Here is a 26133-nt window from a genome sequence, read left to right on the forward strand (position 1 = left end):
TTTACACCCACTAATTTCTTTTCAATTAACTTCACTACTATGGACTTTTCACAACGTTGTTATACCCACACTTTCTTTCTTTTTCTATATATGACACTAAGTGGGCCTTACTTCCAAGTCTTCTGATGTTGAAGCTATTTTAGTGAAAAACTACATATTTCATTCATAGCAAAAATACTTTGTTCTTTGGTTCATTCAAAACCATTATTAATATATCAATCCTGTGATTTACCATAATTTAATTTTAATACTTACTAAAACACATCTTTTTTCTTGCATCAAAGAAAGATTTAGGATCCTGAATTTACACTGCCTTTGGAAACCCATCAAAGAATAGACAAATTTAGAACTGTACAAGACCACTTTTATTTTTGTGCAATATCACAATAAATTAACAATCTACACAGAAAAGAATTCTTTCATGAGCAGTAGAATCAAGCCAATTTTTCTCCAACTTTGCTGCTCATTTTTGGATTTTCTGTCACCTGATCAGATGTAATCTCTTTCTGAAGGTTGGGGTGTTAATGGTGTTTCTCTCCATACGTAGCTGTTAATGTCTGGTAAGAGTTGGGCTCAGACTGCAGCCTGTTCCTTAGTTGACCAGGAGAGTAACAATATGCAGTCTGTCCTCTACCTCCATCCAGCTATTTTCACAAAATGTTCAGGACAAATTTAAATTCTGAATTGTCAACCCTTTTAAAAATAGCATGTGATGTGTTAAGGTTGCTGGGATATACGATGGATGCAAGATGCAACCACACACTGCATAGTTTTAAAAGCCTGGCTTCCTCAGAAAATCAGTCAAAAATATATTCAATCTTTGTAATTCATATAGCAACATGTTCTGCACTACCCCATTACAAGCATTTGTTTAAAATAACTCTTACTACATCAATAAAAAGTATGTCTTGTAATAAATCTGGATCCTTTTCTCTAGAGGTTATCTGACATTTTATCCAAAAGCAATGTACTCTAATTTGCGCAGCTGTTTTCCACATCCACCCCAAACAAAGAAAATAGCAGCAAAATCTTAGTAAGACAGAAATCCTTTACAGGCAGCACATAACCTTGTAGTCACTCCCAGCTTGCTGTCAAGCCTGGAAAGGATAGTAGCATGACAAGTTTGTCCTAAAGTACCTGGCAAACTCTGTCTAGCACTGAACTTGGCAGGAAGCCTGCAGTCTCACAGCGGGTTTTCTGAATTTCACAACATTTGCACTGATGCAACTTTGCTGTTCATTTCCTTATGCTTGCAAACATGAGTGCCAGAGCAGGATTTTGCTGCACCAGGTCATCAGACTGCAAAATGCAGGTAGCAGTGAAGTAAACAGCTGCAAGAGCATGTTATGTGATAACTTCAGAGATCAATTCAGCAATGTAAGAAGTGATTTCAATTTATACCTACTATCAATCAATCATAAATTCAATTGCCTGTAAGCCCAAGCTGATATGACCACAATAACTCTTGGGTTAGACACATGCACGCAAATACAAATTATTCTGAACCATATCCACAGACTCCAGGCTTTTTTCTTTTTTTTTTTTTAAAAACACCTTTTAGGTGTTTTAATCTTAGGTTGTGGGCACATGATATTACCCTGACGTAAATTCATGAGGATTAATCAAAGATAATAAAAACCTGCATAGTACAAGGGAGTATGCTGGAAATCCTAAACTGATGTTACAAGCAACAGCTTAACCTGGTTAATGCAGGCCATGAAAAATGTTTCTGATAAAGTTATTAGTTATTGCTAACTTGAAAAATATTAATTACAGTGAAGACAGACATATTATAACTTACAGATACTTGAATTTAAATGCTAAACTAAGCCACAAGGTAGACTCTTGCAAGTCTTAGGCAAGTCCTCTGTAGATATTTGGTTGCATTTTAAAGATCCATCTCAATCTCCTCCATGCTAATATATTCACAAGCAGCCCAAGACTTAAACAGCTTTATTTGCTAGATGTCTAGGACAAAATGCATTACCAGAGCTAAGCTATAAGGGTGGAACATTTATTCGCTTGACTGTAGTCAGCAGTGTAGTGACTTTACCTTTCCTCTGCAGAGTCTTTGACCTTGCTTTTAAGTCCAATGTGAAATGAATTCTGAAGTACCTAATCTTCATTGTGTGGATTCAGTATTCAACAATACTTCCAAAAAAATACCGTTGAGCAGTCTGTTCATGAGAACTGATGTTGACAGGGAAGACAAAAATCAAGACTACTAACCTTGAATATCTGCTACAATAGATTCAGGAGACAGGTGTGTTTCTTTTCTCAGAAATTACAAGCTGCTACACACTACAAGTTTGCTCCAAGATTTATAGAAACTCTACCCACCAGCCTACCCTGTATGGTAAGAATCCCTCCCTATCTGTTCAAATAAAATAAATGTTCTGAGATGGCTGCATAAATAATTGTTTATTTTTAAACAAAGGGAATTGTAAAAGAACTTAAATCTGCTTCTCATATGCCAGATCTCCACCCTCAGACTGATGACAGTTTGATGGCTTTGATGGATCACATCACAAAATGCTCTAACAGGATTTTAAGTACACACCAGGACACCTCTTTAAAACCTACTTAGTCAAATAACGTAACTCCTAAGCAACAGTGTCATTTTAGTACTATTCCTTCTTTATAACCTCTATTTTAAGAGCTCTTTAAAGTTTCAGGCTCTGCATCTTCTTGTTTCTTAAATATAAACTTAGATATTACTCAGAGCCCAGTTTAGGCTGCAGGACCACGATCTGGTGCGTAAGTGAATCCTCAAACTGGTCGTCTTTATTTTCTGGTTAAAATGCATCGTACTCAACAGGAGGAGCTGCTATCCTGTACTCATGCTAGGAGAACTTGTTAATCTTCTCAATACTAAATAATTATTTAGCAATTTCGGGTTTTCCTCTGATTGCAAAGTGATTGTTTAATGAAGCAATATTCAGATTAACAAACAGCTTAATGAGTCAGAAGGAAAAACAATCATTCAGAGGTTTATGCTTTGTTAAGATCCATATGAAAGGAGTTAAAACCAAAGTATTTCAGACTTTTCTCATTCTGCCTTAGAGATGAGCAGGATTATAAATAAAAATGTAAACAGTTTTCTTCGTAAGTGCTCTAAGTTTTGCACAAAACTCTGATGTCTATTCAGAAAGAAGCTTCAGTTGTCTAATACAGTATCATTTGCATGTCCAAGTTTGCAGTGACTGAATCCTTGTCCAGTGGATCCCTAGTGGTATCTACTAGATAAAGAGCACCAGGGTCGATGCAAGTGGATCTGCAGAAGGCTCCTCCCTGTCTCTAGTCGCCAGTGATTCACTACTCTCCATGGAACACAAAGACAAGGTATTTTTAAATAGGTCACACAGAGGCTGGGTGGTAATTACAGAAAAACGTTAATCAGATTTGAGCAGGCAGAGCTGCTTATCTCTTTCAAGAAGCCTTTCTAATATCAGTTCTTTCTTCACATCTTAGGACAAATGACATTAAGAGTACAATGGTCATATGAAAATACCCTAGAATACACAAATCTTGCTTGTCTGCCAACTCTGGCCTCATTTTGATGACAAAATACAAAACAAAACAGACAGGCAGTATAAAACATGTGAATGGATCTTAATTTCAGAATATTACAGAAAGCAAAGCAAGAGAAAGCATGGTCACTGAACAACTGCATTCAAATAGAGGATTTCAAAATTAATAGGAGTCAGATGCTGGGTGATAAAGCAAAGGAAAAGCATTTCAGAGGCAGTCTCGGGAAGTTCCACCTTGGCAAGGAGGCCCCATTGCTTCTGCAAATGACAAAGTGTGTAAGGGAGGGGAAGGCAGTAGGTAAAATAAGAATCTTGTTCTTGGTGGCCTTAGGCCCTTGGCACCTTCCCTGCAAAGCAGGCCTTACTCAATGTGCATCTGGGAGATTTTACCAGGTCGCTCTTCACATTTTCAAGGGGAGTTGTTTAAAATGTGCAGAAATAACGATGGGATGTTCTGGAGCCTCTGTCCTGCAGCAATGCAGGTCTGCTTCCCAGAGAGAGCACAACTGAGGCAGGCATCATCATCCAGCAGCTGCTTGAGCAGTTTAGTGATTTTGAAGATTGCCACATTTCAGAGAGATACACTAACCTAAACAGTCACATTACTGCATCACTTTTCAAATAAAATGGGAAGAAATTTTGTTTGTTTACAAGTTAAATGTCCTTTTCATTGTGGTTCAGGCTTATCTTTCTAGACTTCAGTGACAGCTTTCCCCTTTGCCCCATCTCCTTCATTTCAAGGTCACTCCTGCCTGCAGTGTTCAAGAGTTTCAGCAAGATGGCAAGACCCAGAGGATTTTCCCACTAAACTGATTTTGCAAGTTCATTGACTTAGTTCCAGAATGCCAGATCACTGTTGATCTGCAATGCATGAACAGTTCAGTTCACAAAACAGCTTAATGCCACTTCCTTGTCTTTACAGCATCTGAACACGCTTCTTCACATCAGTTCATGCCTGTAACCATTTTTTCCTTTTTGTGCTCCGTTTTTCCACAAGAATCTCAGAGAAATCAGTATTAAGTACATTACTGCTGCAATTTCGAGTTTCCAATTTATTTTCAGTAGTGTGTTCAAGATTTATCAGATTTTTTTTTCTCACTATCAAAAGAATTAAAACATGCATTCTACCTAGACTGAGCCCCAGAATTGCAGTAGGGAGCTTTCCACTTGTACAGCTTACTCCCAAATCCTTTAGTTATCATTGCTAGAGGAGATTTTTTTATGTACAGGTGGTACAGCTACTCCCATCCGAAAGCAGTCACATCAGCAGGGCCTACAGATACACTGCTACAATTCAGGCTATAAAACTCCAGGGAACCTATGCAGTGGTTTAAGATGCTAAAATCTCCACAGTCGTTCATTGTGACTTCCTCCTGATGCTTAGCACCCCAACTGCAGAAGAAAATAGGTGGCCCAGTTCAGATTTTTCAGCACAAAAGAGTAGCTTCAACACAATGCATCTTTGTTGACGGTTTAAACTGAGACCCTGGTCTTGTGTTGTCCCCTGCCAAGCTACGCTGTGGACAAGTGGATGGTTGGGTTGCAGACCACTCGGAGAACTACCAAAAGGAAAACTACAAGTCAGATACTGCTTAATTTGCCCTCATTTTCTCCATATTCACAAGACATAAGAAAGTGGCTTTCATCATTTACCATACTTACAATCTGTGCTTTTCTGGCTAAACTACCAGTTCTTCTAGAGGGATATTTTGCGAAAACAGCACGTGGCTAACGGTCAAACTCTGAATGGTACCACAACAATTTTTCAGATAAAATGAGAATGTGAATAACTGGTTTTGGCAACTATGCTTGTTGACCCCTCTTCTATGACAGACTTTTTTTTTTTTGTGGAAAAAAACACTGGTTTATGCTGAAGATAGTTGATCTTTAACAAGACAGCAAAAGATTGATACAGCAAAATTTTGCAGAGCCTGAAATAGTTGCCAGATTCAAAAGGTTGTTGGGAAATAAAAAACAACAAACATAGTCCTCTTAGGAAAAACCTGGTTTTGTTAAACAAGGTCACAATGTCTTTTTTTTTTTTTTTTTCTCCCCTCTTCATTTTTTTGTTACATGTTCTTATATCTGCAGAGTAGGGAGAGACCAAGTACAAGTTTTTCCATTTTACATGTTCCCCTTTGGAATTCTACAGTATTTCTTCTTGCAGGAGCAATTAGTATTTGCTGTTGTTTTAAAACAAAAACCCTACAGAAATAAAGGAAAAGTATGACTCACAGAGACACCAATAATTAGGTCATGTGTTCAATTAGTTTTCATGCTTAACTAGTTACTCTTTAGGAAATGCTCAACCTTTGATGTGCAGCAGGCAACTTACCAATTAATTAGGCAGAAGGAAGCAATGTAAGGAATGAAACCTCAGAAACCGTATCAAAGCCCAGAGATATCTAATGAGGGAAACAACAGCATCAACAACAGAAAACATGCACAAAAAGGTAGAGGCTTTAAATTATCTGTTTCAAGTATCTTGGCTGTACTTCCTCTGAAATTAAGAGAAAACTGTTGGGAAGCAGACTAGAAAAGAGAAAGAAGCAGCCTCGTTTGATCAGAAAAGCATCACTGTTTCCTTGAAGGCTTGCCACAAAAAATATAATCTATCCGTATTGTATGAGATGTCTCCTTAGAGACCATCACTCACTGGTGGATGCGAGCTGCAAGAGGCATCACACAACATATGATATCGGATTAGAAAAAAAATAGGAAAACCTTTTATTTAAAAACCTGCATAGTTAAGCACAATGGGACACAGACACACTGCTGGGAGTCTCAACCTGGCACCAACACCTTGGGGGAAAAGATAATATATAGCTATAGTTCAATTAACTAACTAACTATTTCTATTAATGCCACACATAAAAGGAACAGGCATGCCTATCTGGGATTAGTACCATGTTTCTCAGTTCCCTTAGGCCTACTTCAATAAAAGATTGCTGCAGTCACTCCTCCTTGACTATGTCACCTCTTTGAACTGAGTGAAAAAATGGGTACAACCACGTAAATTAAATGGGCTGGAAAGACCTAAAACATGCCTATATCTGCCAGACTAATGAGTTCAGATATGTTACTGCCTGTCTCTTAATAAGTGACACTAATGTAAGTAACGGAGCATCAAAAAGAGAACTGCATAAGGAACAGAAGCAAAACTGCTGTGTGACAGTGTCCACACCATCATTAACACAGCATCCTCAATGACTAGGGATGCTACAGATGCAGGCAAATACCAATATTTGCTTTCAAGCCACCCTTCCCAAAGGCTTTCTAAAAGTTTATTTGATCTTGCCTTCTAGATTTCTCCACTCCTTCCCCTAACTGGGATTTTCATCACCCTTCACAGCTCATAGTTCTTCACTCCGGGGATGTCCATTCAGGTGGAGCTATAATGAAATACAACTAATCCCATTAGATAATCAAAATAGTGCAGATGACTGTCTTAGCAAAAAAGGAGGAAGTGGAGACAACAATGTAGCACTTGAATTAGAAAAATCAATACTGTAATTGACTTTGTTTTATTTAGGCAAGTGGGTGTAAGGGGAAGAAAATTCTTTGGGATGTAACATTTAAAGCTCTTCAGCGTTGCTGGTGTTGGTTATGGCAAGGGAAGTACAAAAGCCCTAGAGCTACTGGCCTGAAGGGACAGGAGGGAGAGTGGGGGAAATAGACGTTGCACAAATGACAAATTACAGACCTTGCTGTGGTTAAATCTTACAGAGAGGTACAAACCTCTCACACACCATTAAGTTACTTATCAGAGGATGTAAAAAAATCCCAAATTCCATAGAAGAATTGACTTTCTACTTGAAGTAAAGGTCTATATAAAAGCAAGATCCAACTAAAACAGTTTTGTAGGATCTCAGAAGAGCTCAGAGTGTTTCGCACCTCTGTACCTTCACTGGCTCACTTCCAAATCTCTTGAAGACCAGGGCCCAATGCCCACTCCCTCCAGTGGCAAGATGGCCTGTTTAAAGAAACTGACACTTGAACATTATACCCCTGCAACTGGCTTCAATGAACAGCAAATATTCAAATTGCTACAAGGGTCTCCGGAGCAATTTTCCTCCTCCCCTGAAACCTCCGTACACATCAAAATAAGATACCAGACCAAAGTCCACCTTAAATAGAGCAGAGAACGCAACTTTCCTTTTATTCTAACCCATTCATGGTCCTCAACTCTTGTGTATCGTAACTAAAGTTTTATTTTCAGTCCAGTTTAAAGGGTAACAGTTCCACTCCAGTTCTTGGCTTTGCTTGGCAGCAAGGCTGTCAAGGTTCTTTGACGGCCCTAGTGAACACGCCAATTACATATTGCTTCAGCTCAAAGAACACACTGCTTGTAATTACTCTCTAGATATCCTCTTCTCCAGCTCTGCTATTACTCCTCTTCTTTTCACCTTCCAAACCTTATTTCTTTCAGTAATCACACATGCAAACTGAATTTACCGACAACCCTATACTCTGGTCTGTTCCAAACCTATTGCTCTCAGTATATTCTCTTCCACCTGGTGACTGCACTTTCAAAACTCCCCTACAACCACTTGCCTCTTATTTCTATATTGTACCATGCTGTAACATTTACCAGCACTTTTAGAGTCAGGCTTCTGTTATGCTAAGACCCTATCACATTGACTGCTATTGTTTTACCGCCTCTTTGTACTCTCCCATTTGTTTGCATCAGTCTTATTTCAGACTGCGAGCCGTGCAGCAGCAGTTTCCATGTCATCTGTACACCTGGCTCAGCTGAACCCTCCTCCACAACCAGGGCTCCTGTGCGCTGCAAGAGTACAATTAAAATTAAAAAAAGGAAAAAAGGGAATCCTTACCAAACCACACTCAAGGGAGTCACAAACATCTGTTTTTCAGTGGTCTCACAGCTAGCTGTGCAAAGACCACCGCATGGCACAAACTCTCAGGAAAAGGAGGAAGATTTTAAAAAACTTAAACATTAATTTTCACTGGGACAAGGTCCTGCTCCTCCAGTGTTACAAATGCACTTCGTGAGCAGTAGAGGAATCTAAGTGTCTCTGAGACAGCTTTCTTAACCTCACCTCTACTAAGAAAGAGGTAGTTACAGTTCAACTAACTAACCATTTCTATTAATGCCACACATAAAAGGAACAGGCATGCCTATCTGGGATTAGTACCATGTTTCTCAGTTCCCTTACGCCTACTTCAATAAAAGATTGCTGCAGTCACTCCGCAGTTTTTGACCTTCTACTGGCGGGACTGGGAAAGTTTCTGTTAGAGAATAAAGAACAGTTCTGCAAAAAGCACCAGTGTAGGAGTGCCATTGGGATTCATTTGGACTAGTAGAAATCACAACAGAAGCAGCACAATTATTGAGCAAGATGAGAGAAAGGAAGAAAAGTCCTGTGAATTTTCTGGTCAGTTTAGAGTTAAAGAAACTGGTCAAAAGCCATAGCCAATAAAAAGAAGAAAAAAAAAATCTATAATTTCATGCAAATTTAATAAACATATGCTCCAGACTACCTCATACCAGATCCTGAATTATGTAAACTGTGCATCATTCAACCTACAGTTCTGCCTTTGGCTACACAGCCATATTCTCAAAGGCATATACACAGTAATGGAAACAAAGGAAACTTTATTGTCTAGGGAAGGCTAGACGCCAAGTAATGAGATGTCCATTACGAGAAAGGGGAGGAAAAAAAGTCTGGCATCTTTCTAAGAATGAAGCCAGCAATCACAGATCAACCTCTTCTCATAGCATTCTGTGCAATACTGCACACAATGATCATTTTACACAGGGTAACTGGGACTTTTTATACCAAAGTACTGTAGCTCAGTTCAGAGAACTCCAGCCAAGAGGATGCAGAAAAAGACACTCTCTCAAACCAGTCCACAAGAAAAGGAACAGCGTGCTGAACAGAGAAGCAGTAGAAAGCTGAATAACACCTTCATCCTCTCCACTAACCCCTCTGCTCCAGCTCTGCAGAATGTTACAGCAAAGAACCCAAGTCCCAGGCTCTGCTGATAAATGGATGTAAACTGGGACTTAAGTTTCTGCTCATAAAAATCCTCACTAGCTACTGCATCTCTATAAACCATCTCACTGCAGCAGCACTCAGAATTCACAGTCTGTTACTCCTACTTTCAAACAAAGTCTCTTGACTTTTAAACTAAGGAAAGTTCCTGCCTTTTGAATGGCATAACATGCAACACTACCAAGAAAACTAAATTTGCATCCAAACAACAGGGAAGATACTTGCTACTTACTGCCAGCACAAGCCAAGGAGTGCTCTCACTGGTCACTTACTACAATGTTGCACCTAACACAGGCAGTATTCTGCAAAGGGTAATAAATGAAGATCAGAAGCAGAGAAATACCATTTCAATGTGATCAATTTCTTATCTAAATATTTTAAATACAGAGCATGCGAAGAATCTCCAAAAGAATTTTAAAGTATTTTATTCTGGGCAATTAAAGTGATATAATGTGCTGTCTCAGCTAAAGGCTCTCCTTTCTCATGGTGTTATGCTGACACTGTCTGCCAAACTCTTTAATCTAGGCCCTGTAACCGGCAAGCCCCAGTTTTGCTCAGCTCCACCAGCCATTTGCTAATCGATCAGTCCGCAGATTCCCCCAAACACCAGAAGAGCAGTCCCAGGGAAGGTTTTTCCCCTCTAATCAAGCTGGGCACTATGGGGTCCTGTGCTCTTAACTTTCACTACCTTTTCCTCCTTTCATTCTCAGCTGCTTAAGCAACACCTTTTATCCCCTGTAATTGAGCCTGCTTTCCAGATTACCCTCAGGTTTAACCCCTTCCACTACCACCTAAATTACCTTTGCACTGAATTGCAAAAACTCTCACTTGTTCAGAAAATTCTTTATAAAGACAGATAAAGCCTACAGCTTTGTCATCTCCTACTCTCTTCCCCCAGTAAAATTTTCATTTGAGAACTGCAATGAAATGACTGAATATTGTTTAACTGCAGTGTTTTGCAGATGAAACAACAGCTGAAGCGTTTTTTACTCCCGCAGCACACAAATTTATGTAGCTACACAACAATAAAGCAAAGTCTTAAATTTAATCAGAAGAAATACTTCAAGCAATGGCAAGCTGTTAAATTATTTAGAAAGGGGCTCAATAAGACCTGGAAGGAAATATGCATCAGCTGTGCAGCCTGGGAGCTTCCAGAAACAAAGAATTTTCATGCTTACCCCTTTTAAGGCTTTTTCATATAAGCTATTTGTATTTAACAAAAACAGGCGTGTATTTGAACAACATCCTACAAATTATAAGCAGACAAGCACTGCACTAGTAGTGATGTCACAGGACTTCCCACTCAGCGTTTATTACTGACATGATCCATTTACCAGTAGTTAGCACCATTTGTACATTCACAGTAAGATATTGACGACAGGCATTTCCTAGTGTAAGGATTGACAGTGACAGCCCAGTAATATTGGCTATTTCAGAAGATTTTAATGACTTGGTCTTTTTTTCAGACTGCCTAGTTTTCCCCAAATCATCTTCCTTCCATCAATTCTTCAACAATTCCAAAACACTGAGAAATAGACAAAACTAGATGTATTAGTATTTATATGAAAGGTCTAGGAAATTCAATAATGTTCCTATTGTTTTATTGCAGATGGCACATCAACTTCTCTTTATTACTGCAGAAAACTCAAGAGCCCTGTAGAGTGCAATAAAACGGTACGTGTATAGCTTTGTAATGTTTCAAAGGGCTGTGATTTACTGTTCAGAACCAGGCACCTTGCACACAAACATCTGAGCTCAGTAATTGCCTCATGTTTTGTGCAAACTCTACAAGGCAGCGTGAGGTCGGCCCACACAGGGTACCTGCTGCTTCTAGATGCCTGTCCCTCATTCCCCAGTAATATGGACTCCATTATTAAACAACAGAGAAAAAGGTTCGTTTTCACCTTTGCATCAAGATGTTTTACTCTTCTATTTGATTTCAGACACTATTTGAATTTTCTGCCAAATTCTTCGGCTGCTAGAGAGAGATTTTAAAAAACTGTCAATGTACCTAGAGGAAAAACGCAAGAGTAAATTCTCTTGTCTTAAATATATAGCATATATGCTTCAAGACAAGTCCTTCTTATATAAATATACTTACAAAACACTTCAGAAAAAAGCATACCCACAGATGATTATCCACAGATTTAATAATGTAAACATTTCACCACTAAAACCAATAAGACTCCTTCAGGTAATACATTCAGCTTTTACTGAATGATAAACTCACTTCTAGTCAGTCAACCCTGAATAAGGCAGCAGGGAAGTATCGCACAAAGGCAAGAAGTAAAGAACTGGTACAAACTGTATTTACATTCAAATTGCTCTGAATATAATATTATTTCCATCAAGTTTGAATTAGAAAGTAGAAGAGGAACTTGGAACGCATACAACAAACTACTTCACCAACAGCCTTTAACAACACACGTGCCAACAACCCTTTTTTCAGTGAAAAATATTCTCAGCAGTGTCTGGCAAAAGAAAAGTTTGTATTTACTACTGCAAAGATAATCTCAAAGCCACCTGTCCTTTATCTGAAGGTATCAGTCCTTCATGAATGAATGGAAGACTTGGGGGGGGGGGGAGCAGGAAAAGAATAAAAACCCAAGTTCTCTATCTCCCTGTAGGAACAGGGATGTTCAGAGCTTCTAGGTTCCAGACCCAAACAAAATATCAGCAGTGGCAATCTATCTTTATTGATTCTATAAACTACAAAGAAACTACTAAATGAATGTAACCCATCACAGTTTAAATAGAAGGACTGATTAAAAGTACTTAAGGGCACTGCTAACACAAAGGCCTTCTCAACCAGTCGTCCTCTACAGAGGACAGGGAAGTACCAGTAACTTTTCCAATTGCAGACCATACTCTTAAACTATATACTAACAGACATTATAGAGACATTCAGTAGATTATTTATACATTAAATAAGGTAGTGAGCGATGTTAGAAATAGAAAATATAGTCCTGGTGCTGACAAAAGTGCACATAATTATTATTACTGAAGACAATCTAAAAGGAAGACAAGAAATAATGCCTCCCTAAAAACTGAAGGCCAGGTTAGCATGCATGCCACATCATAAGGAAAAAAAAAGTTAAAGCAAATCTACAGGCAGGTTCATTCAGTGAAGTTACTACTTCTGTTTGGGTTACACATTACACACTTATAATGATAAATTTATGATTTAATAGTCAATAGTCCACGTACTTTGAAGAGGAATATTTTTACCCCAACTGCCTCAAGCATACAGATAAGGACATGAACATACCAGGGAATATTAACAGTGAAGACAATTCTACAGTTTGGGTTTTGTATCTATTTGGAAAACTCTGCAGACTTCAAATTTCATTCTTTAGATCTTTGTGTAGTTTATTTACTGAGACACATGAAACTATGGACATTGAAATATCCAGAAGCAAAACACTTCCCCAATGGTGAAAGAGTGAGATGTTACAAAACAGGAAATAAATAGTCAGTTGCTTGCATGTTTCTTTAACTCCTGCTTTGTGTTACTACCATTCAAAACATTCATTTTCAAAAACATATACACACATTATACTTTAGTTAGAATTAGCAGTTACCAAAGCTCTGAAATCATGTTTTACAACAAAGCCAAAAGCCTTCCTCAGCTACTAACTGTACAGCATTCATTTGTTCCAAAAGATAAAAACAGTACTGATGAGTGCTGGGACACAGTTTTGAACTACCCAAGGCCAAACACATTTTTATAACAGAAGAAACTATAAACTCAGAATGAAAAACTTCAGAACATCTCAAAAACACAATAAAGTCAGCGGAACCTAAATTTAAAAAAATCACGGTAGGACTTAGTACTTTAAACAAATACCCCAGACATAATCAAAGAAAGTGCTAGCCAAGAGGGGCATCAGCTAGAAAGCTATCAAGTTTGACAGCCTGCAAGAATTTATTCACGCTGATGGATGAAGGAGGCGATGAAGGAGGCAACAAATGCTGCAAGAGCACCTCGCCACATAACAGACACACATCTTAGCTTTCAGCCGTTGAATGTTATCACAAAGGAGTATCATATCTATAGCTGCAGAGGGGAAGCCCAAGGAATACTTACTCTTGGCTGCCAGTTTTCATACTGCTTCTGTAAGTTTGCACCAATTGTTTCCAGAGCTTTTTGAGGACCCATTGACAGAGGATCTAGGAAATATAATACAAATGAGTATTTTTGACCACAACTGAATCACTCAGCTTGACAAGAGGCAGAAATTATTTCCAATTCTATGTGCATTTAACCCTTTAGCTACTCCACATTATGTTTCTGTAAAATCCAGATCTACAACCTGGGAGATCAAAGTCTACATCAAAGCATAAACACCACCCCCCTTTGCAGAAGAAAGAAGCCAAAAGCTTTCCACACTTTCCCTCTCCAGTATTCTGCTTGCAAGAAAGATCATTTAATGATATTTTAATGCAGGTTCCTTTCATGCATTCAATTTCAAATTCATAAACATTACATTCTTCATGGAATTTACTTGGGTACAATATCCAAAAATTATCCCCAAATTCTTCACTCAAGTACAAATTAAATACCATTAAAGACTATCAAATCTGGAAGATTTCTCTCACTAAGGTAATAAATGCAATTTTATTTTGAAAGACAGGAGAGGCATTACATTTGTTTCTTTTAATATTGAAAAAAGGTTTCTATAGTAAATAATGACAAAAATTTAAATTGGTGAAATATGTGATGATAAACATTTTTTCTTGATGAATGCAAAATCCCGCTTCATTTACTTCCATTGCTTCCTGCTTCAGAGATTATATGCCATTTGTAATTTTTAAGAAGTTAATTTCATCACTAGATAATTGCCACCATCCATACACACCAATACAATTTCAGCTTATGTGCTTTATTCAAAAAACATGGCCATATAATTGACACTATTCATAAGTTTCAAAAAAACCTAGAAGCTAATATTTTACAATTTAATATAAATTATTTTAGAAGCACTTAACCAAAACAATGAAGTTTGGGGTTTTTTTTAATCTTTACAAATATTCTACCTTGTACTGTTAGAAACAAAATATAATAAAGTAGGATGAAAGCAGGATTTTATGACTTAATTTTCCTTAAATTAATAAAAGCTAGGATCCTATTTAAATTTTAGTATACTTTTGTAGAAAGATTTAAGGTAATGTGAGTATACCATTTACCTTTTTTCAAAACAAACACAAACAGTAGTAAATTGTCTGCTCAGATTTCAAGAAGCCTGTCTACTGCCTTTGGCTGAGCTGCAGCTGTTGTTCTAGAAGCCTCACCAGAGCCGTCTCCAGGACAGAATGAGCACTCGCTCCCCACTACAGACCCTGCTGTTGCAGCACTCACTGACATACCTTTTAGAAATATATATATATTAGCAGTCTTTGTTGCTCTGAACTGCAACAGTCCCCTTGCTATTTAAGGTGAGCTGATACTCTTGAGATTTTGAACAGTACTCCCCCAAAAATATTCACACTGCCTTGTAACATCTTTTGTTAGTTAATATGCCATTAGCTACTGCTCAAATTAAAAAAAAAGGAAACAAAAAAATAGCATAAACACACCAGAATTTTGAGTCCTTCAAAAGGACCAAACTGAAGTTCAGAAAAAGAAATTAAAAATACTTCACACGCACTTTCACAGCAGAGGAATGTAGTTTGTGGACTCTGGAGTGCCTTCAGAGCAATTAGCATTATTAACAATACCCTTTATACAAAAACAAAGTACACTGGTGCCATTCCAAGAGCCAAACAATGGAAATTAATTATTTTTCTAAATATAGCTCATGCCACCACAGTCATTACATGAGCTTTCAGCCTCCCTTGTTGAGTGCATACGTAAGGCTAGCGAACGCCTGCAGATACGCAGGCCAAGATACCGTCGGTATCATCACGGCATGAAGCTCTCTGTGCCTTCAACCGTGCCAGGTTGACACTGTAGCACCGATGTCAGCTAAGGCTTAATTCTGGAGAAAAACAAAACACTTCAGATGTTCTAAAGGTGCATCTGGAAGGTACAGCGAGAACTGCAAGCAGCTTTTGTCTGAGATTGCAATGGCCATTTGTCACCAGAGTTCACAAGCTGGTGATCTCAGCTCAGTTGTAAATAGCAGCAATTGCACCAAAATGATTTCCACACTTCCTTGCACAACTGGCAAAGACATTATGTTTTCCACAATACACACCATTAGCTTCTCTTGAGACTGTTGTACAGAAGAAAAAAAACAGCAGATATTTTTGCAATTACCTTTTTCAGATATTTAAAGTTGGCTAGAAATGGAAATAAGTACTTGTGTATATATACACACTAAAAATTTAATTTAAAAACTGCATTCAAAATTCTTTGTTGATGATAGTCACTAATAACTTTATTTTAATGACTCTGCAACGCTCCTCATTCTCTTTGCTCTGTACTCGTGCATCAATGAGAAATCAGAGCTGTTCTCTCCACTGAATAGATGTATTTGTTAGTGCATGCTCATGGCTTTTTAACTGCTTTAAAGTCATCAGCATTTTTAGGTTAAAAAAATGAGATGCTATGATTCATAAAGCAGGTAAGGCAAGGTTAGACACGAGATGTTCTGAAAGTTTTTAAAGAAATTCAGTTTGTGCAATGATTAATTTGCTTCTGCAGCCTATCATAAGCCCCAGAGTTTAGGATTATAGTGCTCTGCATGTTACTTGCTGAAGACTGAACATTTTCAACTCCTAGATGAAAAACAAATCTCTCTTAGAAAGCTTTCTTATACAAGGTATTTCCTCCTAATATTACTTCAGATTTGTTTCACCTTGATAATCAGACTTGATCTCCAAAACCAAGGGAACTTTCAATTTATCAACAAAAACCTAGGAATTTAGTCCAATACTGCACCAAAGTAGCAAGCCCAGGTATTGGAACGGCAAGCAAGACATCCTTGGGAATAATTCCAGGTCTTCTGAATTCATGATCCCAATTAAAATAGCCCCAGAGCAGTCACCTCAACATGCAGTAAAGTCCATGCATTTTATAGAAACTTATTTCTGTATTGTATGAGGTAGGGTAATTTTAAACCTTTGCAGATCATAGTACTTTAAAGATGTAACTGCTCAGAGATTTCCTTAGATATTTATAAATCTACAACAATGAAAAGAAAGCTAAGTAGCTAATTAACAGCTTTTTTTCTCTATGCTATCTCATTTTAGAATAAAGCAGGAAAGATGACCTATGGCAGCAGTTACTGCTGGACTCTTAATTAACTCATATAGACAAAGTGAAATCAGATGCCAGATTTCCTTTTGTTCACTGTAGTTTTAAGTCCAGGAAACACACAACTTCAAGATTACTATATATACACTATAACTCAGTATTTATAAAACTAATAGAGTTAGCTGGAGCTTGGAAGTTCTCAAGACTTACCGATCCAACACTCCAGACGGGCACAGGGAGTAGTTTTCACTACATCAGGAGGGTCCACACCGACATTTAGGCACAAAACTAAGGCAACACTAACAGTCTTCATCTGCAAAGACAGACAATAAAATGCTTGCTTAGAAACAAAATCAATTTTCACTCGTGTTGAAATTTTACCACTACTATAACTTTTGAAGGGTTTCAACAAACCTTTGTTATCTGCTCTTTAACATGGACTATTTTAAGCAAGGCATGACTGATTAAATTTTTTTTTAATCAGAACAGTACTTAGACTTTATGTTACTATTTTTATTATTATTTCCAGAGCCCATTCTTCTTTACAAAGCATGGAAATGGATATCAGTGGACTTCTGCTACTCAAATTAGTCACTGTCCAACTGAAATACATTATTAAAACATGAGAATATGCTATTCAGGGTCCCTGATCAATATTATAATATAGTATGTCCTCTCTAATATTAAAACTAAAAGCATTACAAGGGAAAAACACCCAAGTGACCAACCAAACCATAACAAAACGTTTAGTCCATTTTTTTGTTTTGTTTTCTTCCCGTGTCAGTTACCCTGGATAGCCTTATTTTAGGAGAAATCATCACTTGGCTCCCCTTCCTGGTCTTGGCTATAGCTGCTGCTTCAGTACCAGCCCCACAGCCCTGCCCAGGCAGCACGTTCGGCCACGCTGCTGGAGCCACAAGGGGCACCACGAACACAGCAAATCCAAACCCACTGACACCTTGCCTGTGACCGAAAAGCTGCATTAAACCAGTGACTAAGCACTACAGCCAGTTAAAAATATTGCTTGAAAATTATTATTTCACATCCTTATGCTCTTTTCTAAACTCCCTTATCCCAATACCTAAACCAGAGAAGGAAAACAAAAGAAGTAACGTGGCTCACAGTACTTCCATCGAGTGTTCGGCACTCGCTCACTTGTCTGAAGCGAGGCCACCCACATCTCCACTTCCCCAGGGTGCTCATTACAATTCAGAATGCAGGCAAAAAGAAAAAAAAAAATCCAAACTTCACACTTACAGAAAAAGCTAGAGCCACACAAATGTATAATTTATAAAGAAACTAGAAACTGGAGCAGAGAGACACTACTCACACCAAGAAGGGGGGACAGGGTCTACATCAGGACAGAAATTCTGCAGTGTCCACTCACTCCCATGTCTATGATGGGGAACCCGAGTAAAAAATTAGCAAAAAATCTGGTTAATGGCTTCATCCCAAACTATGTTCTTGCTAGCAAAACCCTGCAATCACGTAGGAGTTACTCATCCCCATGAGTTAAGGAGGAAGCAGCACCTTCCAGAATACAGATGAACACAAGAGTCTGAATGAGGATTCCCTCACCGGCATTTCACGAGGGTTCCCAAAGGAGTGCACATAGATGGGGTGACAAGGTCCAGAGCTGAAGTTTAGCACTAAGTACACATGCACTAAGAGAACTTTATCAAAATTAGGAACAATACATAGTAAAAGCATAGTTACTGGCAAAATGAGGATTGGCTGCAAGATGCAGCTTGGTCCTCCAAAGCTGAGAGCAGTCAGGTAGCCCTGAGGCAACACCACCAAGACTTGGATGCCTGCAACCAAACCTGGGGGCTCCAGATGGAGAGCAGACGTCTGTGCTGACAACCAACCTGATTCATTCCTCTCCCCCTGGAAGTCTTTTCCATCCTCTTCCCCCTCTATCTGCTTCCCTTATCTTTGGCTTTCATCTCTCTTTTCACCTCGCTTTCCTTCACTTATTTTATCAACACCAAACTGCTACCCTCAAAAATAAATTGTGCCAGCAATTGTTGACACTTTTCACGTTGTTCACACACATCTTACCCTTCCCTCTCATTTTTTGGTTTAGAAAATTACTTCATCTGGACAGAGGGCAACCGCTGCCCTGGTTTTAGAGAACCCAGCACAAAGATCTCAGTAGTCGTTCACTACAATAAAGACTTCAATAAAAACCATTCTACAACAACTGCAACAAAACCACGATATATTTACAAATGTAACAGGCACATACCACATGGTTCACAAGAAATGCACCCAGTTAAAAAAAAAGCTACTTCAACATCCAAGTATTGACTGATTTACCTCCCAATCCAAACCACACATGGAGAATCCACGACCCACACAAAAGGATACCAGACTTCTTCCCCAGCCCAAGAACCGCATACCACTACGCTAGGAGTTATTTTCGGGAAACAGATACACTGAGGAAACGGCCTCATATTGCACTAAGGGAGGTTTAGATTGGATATTAGGAAAAATTTCTTCACCAAAAGGGTTATCAAGTGCTGGAACAGGCTGCCCAGGAAAGTGGTTGAGTCACCATCCCTGGAGGTATTTAAAAGACGTGTAGGTGTGGTGCTCAGGGACATGGTTTAGTGGTGGACTTGGCAGTGTTAGGTTTATGGTTGGACTCAATCTTGAGGGTCTTTTCCAACCTAAATGATTCTATGATCCTATGATTTTCAAGGTAGCAAAATAATACCCAGCACTAGTAAAAGGAAGAATAGTTCCAAAATTTTTCAATTCATCCAGTACAAAATTTGTATGTTATAAAAACGGACTGATTTTTAAAAGTGATCAGAGGTGGCCTGGAAGCTCCATGCACTTTCAGTTACCAGTACATCCATTACTGGGCTCTGTGAACAGATTAGCTCCTACATGATGGAGGCTGCAGTACGTAAGTGGCAATTGGATGAAAACAGTTCCCTTTAGTCTTAAAACCTAAGGGACAGGCTTTCTACTCAGTAAAGCAGATGTCTGGCATGGGACACTTCAGTGACTTATTTTTCCTCAGCAAGTGCACTTGGCTTTCTTCCTGCTCACCTATTTCATGTACAGTATTAACTATTGCACCAATGAAAACATCATGTTACTTCGATGTTGCAATAAATACTTATTACAACATGCAATTTGAAACCATTCTATTCGTTTTGAGAAGATAACAAAAGATAAGGAAAGAACTTCATTTAGAAAGCAACACCTTTCAAGATTATTATTTAGTGTCATCTTTTCCTGCCTTCCCTTTCCCAAAACCCACAGAATATGTTTAAAACAGTAATAGGCACACAGTTCCTGTTGAGACTTTTGGCTTGACCCACCCATGCACTAGGCAAAAATAAGAAATCAATCATATTTAACAAAAGATCTTAAATAGGTAACACTTTACTATTTCAAGAAGTATAGAAGTGTTATGTACCAACTACACATATTTGTTGAGAATAGTAGTGCTTAGCAGTATAGTCTGGCAGGAAGAAGGAAAAAAGAAAAAAAAAAAAAGACGGAAAAGGATAAAAACACCCCAAAAAGCCCCCCCCCCCCAAACATCTGACCATTAACAGAACTACTTGCACTGACTGAGCTTTAACCTGCACACCAGGACACCTTTTCAGTATGCTACATCCACTGCCAGTTCACACAGCCTCAGAAAAAACATGGTACTGCAGGGTGTTAAAGAGCACGAACATCCCCAGAAGTAATCACACACTGGCAAACAGGCACTAAAAACCCAGAAGGAAACAAAGAAAACTACAGGACAAAATAACTTATTAGAAGTGGAAACGCACAAATCATTCTTCCAAGAGAAAGTATCCTGCCAAACAATCTTTTCTGTCTTATTTATTGTTTCCCATTTGTGGTCTAATACTGACTTATTTTTCAATATTTTACTAGTAATGTCTGATCTGTGACTTACGCTGAACAGGCTGATATTTATTTTCTATTCCCAAGTTCGGTGTTTTAAATAAGCATTTCTCCTTGAAAACAGACAGCAAACCAGTAATGAAAAGTAACAGTCTAACTGATCCCAAAGACAAATAGGGTTATTTCCCCTCTGCCTACCTCCCCACAAAGCACATAAAGTATTATACTTCACGACTATTTGTTCTGCTAATAAAGAGCACATCTTCAGTAAGAATTACAGCTCTCTTATACTCCCCTCCAACTCCTACTCAACATCCATCTATGATGTTGAATCATTACAGATCAAAAGAAAACCTGAGCCCAAGAAATCGAATAATGCTTTTCACATTTCTAAACTGTTTTGGAACATACTACCAGAAACTTCATAGCATATTTAAAGCTTCTTAATGCAAGAAGTACTAGGACATTCTCATCTGTTATTACGACAGTGGAAATTTTCTTTTCTACATTTCAACAATATATCCACCAGAATACATTTCAATGGATTTTTGTTAGAATTAAAAAATTAAGCATAAGAATGTTTGCCAAGCTTATAGGAAAACCAATATCCAAAATGCTTTCTCAGCAAAGGCTCAAGATCAAAACCATAGAATCTCTTACTGTGGACTCTTCTCTATATGGTGTAGTTTGTATGTTAAAAAAAAAAAATGGATAAAATTCACAACCTTGTATTACATTAAATTTAAAATGATTTAATAACCCTGGGTCAGAACCTGCAACATTTAAATCGCAAAATCCACTTGGTCAAAAAGCTCTTCCTGAGATGTAATGGTACTGAATTTAAACCCCAAATCCATCAGAAATGGGAGTAAGTGAGCAGAGGTAGTTCTGTGTCTATTCAGAAGAGAAGATGCTTATTAAAGCATTTGACATTAAAATGTACATATTATACTAAAGATCAGAGAACTTGTAAAATATTTTTAATTCATCTCTTATTTCAAGACAAAACAGATCTGCAGACAAGAGAGTAACATCATCCACAGGTATCTCAAACCAAAATTAGTGCAATTTCTGCAGTTATTCTCTGCTAAAAGAAACATTACATTATCTTCGTAGAATGGTTTTGATTGAAAACCTGAAGTTTTATCGTCACAGGGAGCCCAACTTATCCTATTGCAGCACACTTGAAAGTAATTCCAGCCCAAACTGTACCTGAGACACCCCATTTCATCAGTTGCTAAAGATTTGTTATACCCTAAGTAAGAACCAGGTTAGGAACTAAGAGAAGAGTCATATAACTGTTTTATCTTCTAGTTCAAGTAATACCAAGAACAAGTCAGTCCATCAATTTATGAAAATTTTGCATTTTGTGGTAAGACACTCGCCTAACATTTCAGAATGGACATTTTCAAACCCATAAATATTTTATTTCTACACTGCAATTTTCGAGCTGAAAAATTTCTGTTTAAATGTTACATAGATGAACATTCAACCGTTATAAACCTGCCTGGTTTTATGCCAATAAGTTAAAATTGCTTCTGTGAGCTAATACAAACACAAGATTAAGTCAGCATTAAACATAAAATATATGTTGCTACATTATTTTACAGAGCTGAGGGTGAACTTATCAGTATTAAACACAAATACTGGGACAGACTTCCAGACTGAGAAATCCTCAAATCCGTCTCATTTGGGAATCTTCATTGGGCAGCAGGCTCAGTTCTGCCTGCTTGTTCAGTAAATTCATTCCCTTCCTAAAGACTTTTTGGGGATATTTTTCTTTATATACATTTACACGGATTTAGTACAAGTCTCTCAACCAAAAGGTAAAACCACCCCTGTTCCACAGATAACTCTAAAATGTTAACTGTTTCAGAGACATGCCATTAAATACTTCAGCAAGGAGTTCTCTAAACACTGAGCAGTAACAGCAATATTCAGCAACACGAAACATTGTTCTCCCTTTGGAGTTTCAGTTACAGATCATTCTGCAACACGCAGAAAATCATGTTTTCTCTTTCCAAGCCTTGTGGAAGTTTTTATACATCACACCCACACCTGGCAGGCTTTCTCACAACAAGGTGGCCTCTTGCAGCAACCTGCGTGCTTAAGTGGAACGGGGTTCTTCTGGGGGTGACAGAATTCATGGCAGATCTGCCATGGGAAAAGATGGGCATCCTGAACTCTCTGGCAGCTTCCCGTTTCAGGCTCCCAGCTAAGAGGTGGCAAGTGGCAACACTTTGTCCGGATGCTCTCTAACAGCACACGCATCATTTCCAGGGCTCAGGCACAAAACACACTACGGAGGAATGTCAGTTCAGAAATCAGCTGGTGAAAAGGCTGAAAATTTTGAACAGGCAGACAAAACCTTGACCTTCCTGGTCCACTTGATCACAGAACTGCACACAAAAACAGAGAAAGGTTTCTGAAGGGAGTGACTCACACAGAACATATCCCACATGTACATGACTTATCTCTACCCAGCAAACAGGCAGAAGGAATACAGATCCTTGCTGCAGAAGTGGGATCTGTTTGATGCATTGCCCTTTGAGCAGTCACTTATACCATCAAGCTCAAATTTGGTACCCTTCTACACTCATTTTGCATCACACTGAGACATGCTTGAGAATCAAGTGTTAGTCTTTTTTTCATGGATCTTCCCTTTAGCAGGCCAAATACCAAAAGGAGTGAGACGTGCCAGTCCTCTTCAGCGCACCTGTAACATTTGCAAGGTAAAATACCTGAAAAGGAAGAGCTTTCAGTTTCAAGGAAGTTTTTTTATATAAAGTTTAAAAGAAATAAATTGTTATGGAAAAAAAATCACAGTGTGCTTCTCCACAGCGATAAAAATAGTAGAACGCAAAGAAATACTTCCAAGTTAACATTAATTATTCAACACCTCTGCAGGTAGTCTTCAGCCATCTGTAGCCCAAAAGGTCAGTTCTTACTGTGACTGTTGTGACAGCATACACTAGATTCCTAGATCAACTCCTCCTTAGTGTTTGTTTTCCTTTTCTAACCTCTGTATTCTGCACTAATACTATGAATTTTCTTCAGAGGTTTATTATGTCCAACATGTTCGTTTACCCAGTGAATGCGGCTAGTACACAAAGTTCAAGAGCAGTCAGTAATGCTAACACAGCTCCTCATAAAACGGACTTTTAACTGCTGGCTGCTCTATTTACTTTATAAGCACTTCTTAGGCTTGTAATGAATTACTACTGTCAATCAATACCCAAGATATACCTACACATTTTCTATTTACTTGCTCTGGGAAGAGCGTGCATCTTCTCTGTCTGATAGGGAATAATATCAATTGACATGCTATGGCCCGGCAACCTCAGCTTCTGAAGGTACCCTCAGAGATCAAAGGTAATCGTGCATGACAGAACTGCTCTGAAGATTAAAAACTACAAAGTCAAGTAGGCTGATTCACTCTGTCATAGCAAAGCATCAAAATATTGCCTTTAAACCACTGCTTAGATGCATATAACCAAAATAGTGTTTTCTTGTCCCTATTAATCATTTCTTTAAAATAATGAAAAATAATAGGAAGCAAATATTTTACTTCTATGATCTTTGCTTTCCTCATACAACATGCAAAAAGAATCAACAAGAGACATTTTCTAGATGTTATTCCTCATTTGATCTGTGACAACGGCTTTCCTTCTCACCTCAGCACTACTCTGTATCTGCTCTGCATTCTGTACAGGCTTCTTTTCATCATTCCACCACATTCCCACTCCTGTCTAGCACTATCTTTAAAAAGGTGTCCATCCCATGCACTGACTTACTACATCTTCAGATCTTCCTTACAAACTATTATTTCAAATTATTCCTAGACGACACTTTTAGATCTTTAACAAGTCAATAATAGATGCTACACAACATACATCTGATCAGGAATCACACTGCCCCATTCAAGTGAAATCCCTGAGCTACAGCCAACTTCACTAAATTAAAATAACTTTTTAAAATAGGAAGTTTCCTGAGCCTACAGGAGCAAGTAGGAGAAAATGGTAAGGACAAGATCAAGTCCATAATTTAAGTGTCAGGAACATAAAGATGAAGATGTTTGGTTGTGCTGAGAGCCATAAGGTACAGAACACTGTTCCCCTGCCCAATAAGGCTCAGCCACCTATCACTTCAAGGGCTTTAAATTTCTTACTGCTGATATGCATGGAGAGAAAGGAGGAGTCACTGAGGGAAGAGTGTCAAGCTTCTCAGAGCAAACCATGCTATAGACTGTGCTCCTTCTTGAGGCTTTGTCAGACTACAGGGAAGTCAAGCAGAGGGACAGCCATGAGCGCAGAGCTCCACCCAGAAGGATGGAATGACTCAAATCATCACTGTTACCACAGACTATTTTGCACACCTCTGAAGCACTGCTCCTTTTCTCTGTTCTGCAGAGTATAGCACTAATTACATTGCCACTCTCATCCCCTACCCAACAAAAGGTACTCCGGCTGTAGATGACCCTGCCACAACACAGCACGAATAAATAAATAAATACAAATACAGAAGTAAAAATACTGGTCACGGTGTCACTGGTAGAACCACTGGGACAAAAAGATAAAAAGGAACTCTTCAGGCCCTGAGCCCATCTGTCACCTACCGTATCCCACATCATAGCTTTGTATTAAAGAATGCCATTAACACAAATCTAGGTTTTGTTAAGTACTTCACTAGATAATTTATTGAGAGAGTCTACAGTACATTCTTTATAGAAGAGCAAGACAAACATCTTGGGTTTATCAAGTTTAGTTGGAAATGCCAGTTAAAGCTATGAGACACAGAGAACAATCAATAATCTCCCTCAGCTATCCATGGCCATACTATGCTAACAGTCACCTTTGGAAACGTTCAAGGGTAGAAGATCAGCACAGCAGCATGCCAATTAAAGCAACATTCCAGAAAGAAAAACACAACCAAACTTCCCAGAAAACCTACATAACCCATGGAGACAAACAAAAACGGAACTCCACAGAAGCCTGGTGCCCTTGAATCCCTCTATCTACATAAAGGCAGAGAAAAGAAATCCAAGAACTGGAGAAGCATTAACAAAGCATTTCTAAAACGTTCACATAACCTCCAGTCTCTCAACTATCAAAACACGCACAATGCCAAAATAAAGAAGTGGTAGTTGTCAGCAGAACAGATGTTTCACAGTTTTCGCCACAAGAGCTTCATGTGAAGCAGCCCGCTACCATCTGGTGATCTACCACTGCACCAGGGTTCTACCAATGTTTATTAACATTTGCCACACTTGAGAAATTAGAGGAAAAGCCTCATATAGCGATACATATTTTTAATTAAAGTATACAATTTGCAGTAATAGTCCAGCACTTATGTATATCTTCCAAGGTGAATATTTTTTTCATTGTCTGCTATTCACAGGCCTTTCAAATTTCTACAAACATGGTGGGGGGGGCAGGAAGGTAACTAGCCACTACAACATATATCTTGATTTTAAGTAGCAATAATTGCCTAACTCCCCTCCAAATACCATATG

General features: G+C 38.4%; 1 protein-coding gene across 5 annotated transcripts in view; it reads right to left on the bottom strand.

Annotated features, from left to right (window-relative positions):
- RPTOR (regulatory associated protein of MTOR complex 1) overlaps positions 1 to 26133 on the bottom strand; it is a 163458-nt gene that overhangs the window by 131603 nt on the left and 5722 nt on the right. For all 5 annotated transcript variants that reach the window (XM_069799447.1, XM_069799444.1, XM_069799443.1 and 2 more), the window contains exons 2-3: positions 16956 to 17058; positions 13635 to 13717 (exon numbers count right to left, since the gene is read on the bottom strand). In XM_069799447.1, coding sequence (XP_069655548.1) covers positions 13635 to 13717; positions 16956 to 17058 — 186 coding nt within the window. The remainder of the gene's footprint in view (positions 1 to 13634; positions 13718 to 16955; positions 17059 to 26133) is intronic.

The sequence above is a fragment of the Haliaeetus albicilla genome, chromosome 12 (assembly GCF_947461875.1).
Source record: "Haliaeetus albicilla chromosome 12, bHalAlb1.1, whole genome shotgun sequence".
NCBI lineage: Eukaryota > Metazoa > Chordata > Aves > Accipitriformes > Accipitridae > Haliaeetus > Haliaeetus albicilla.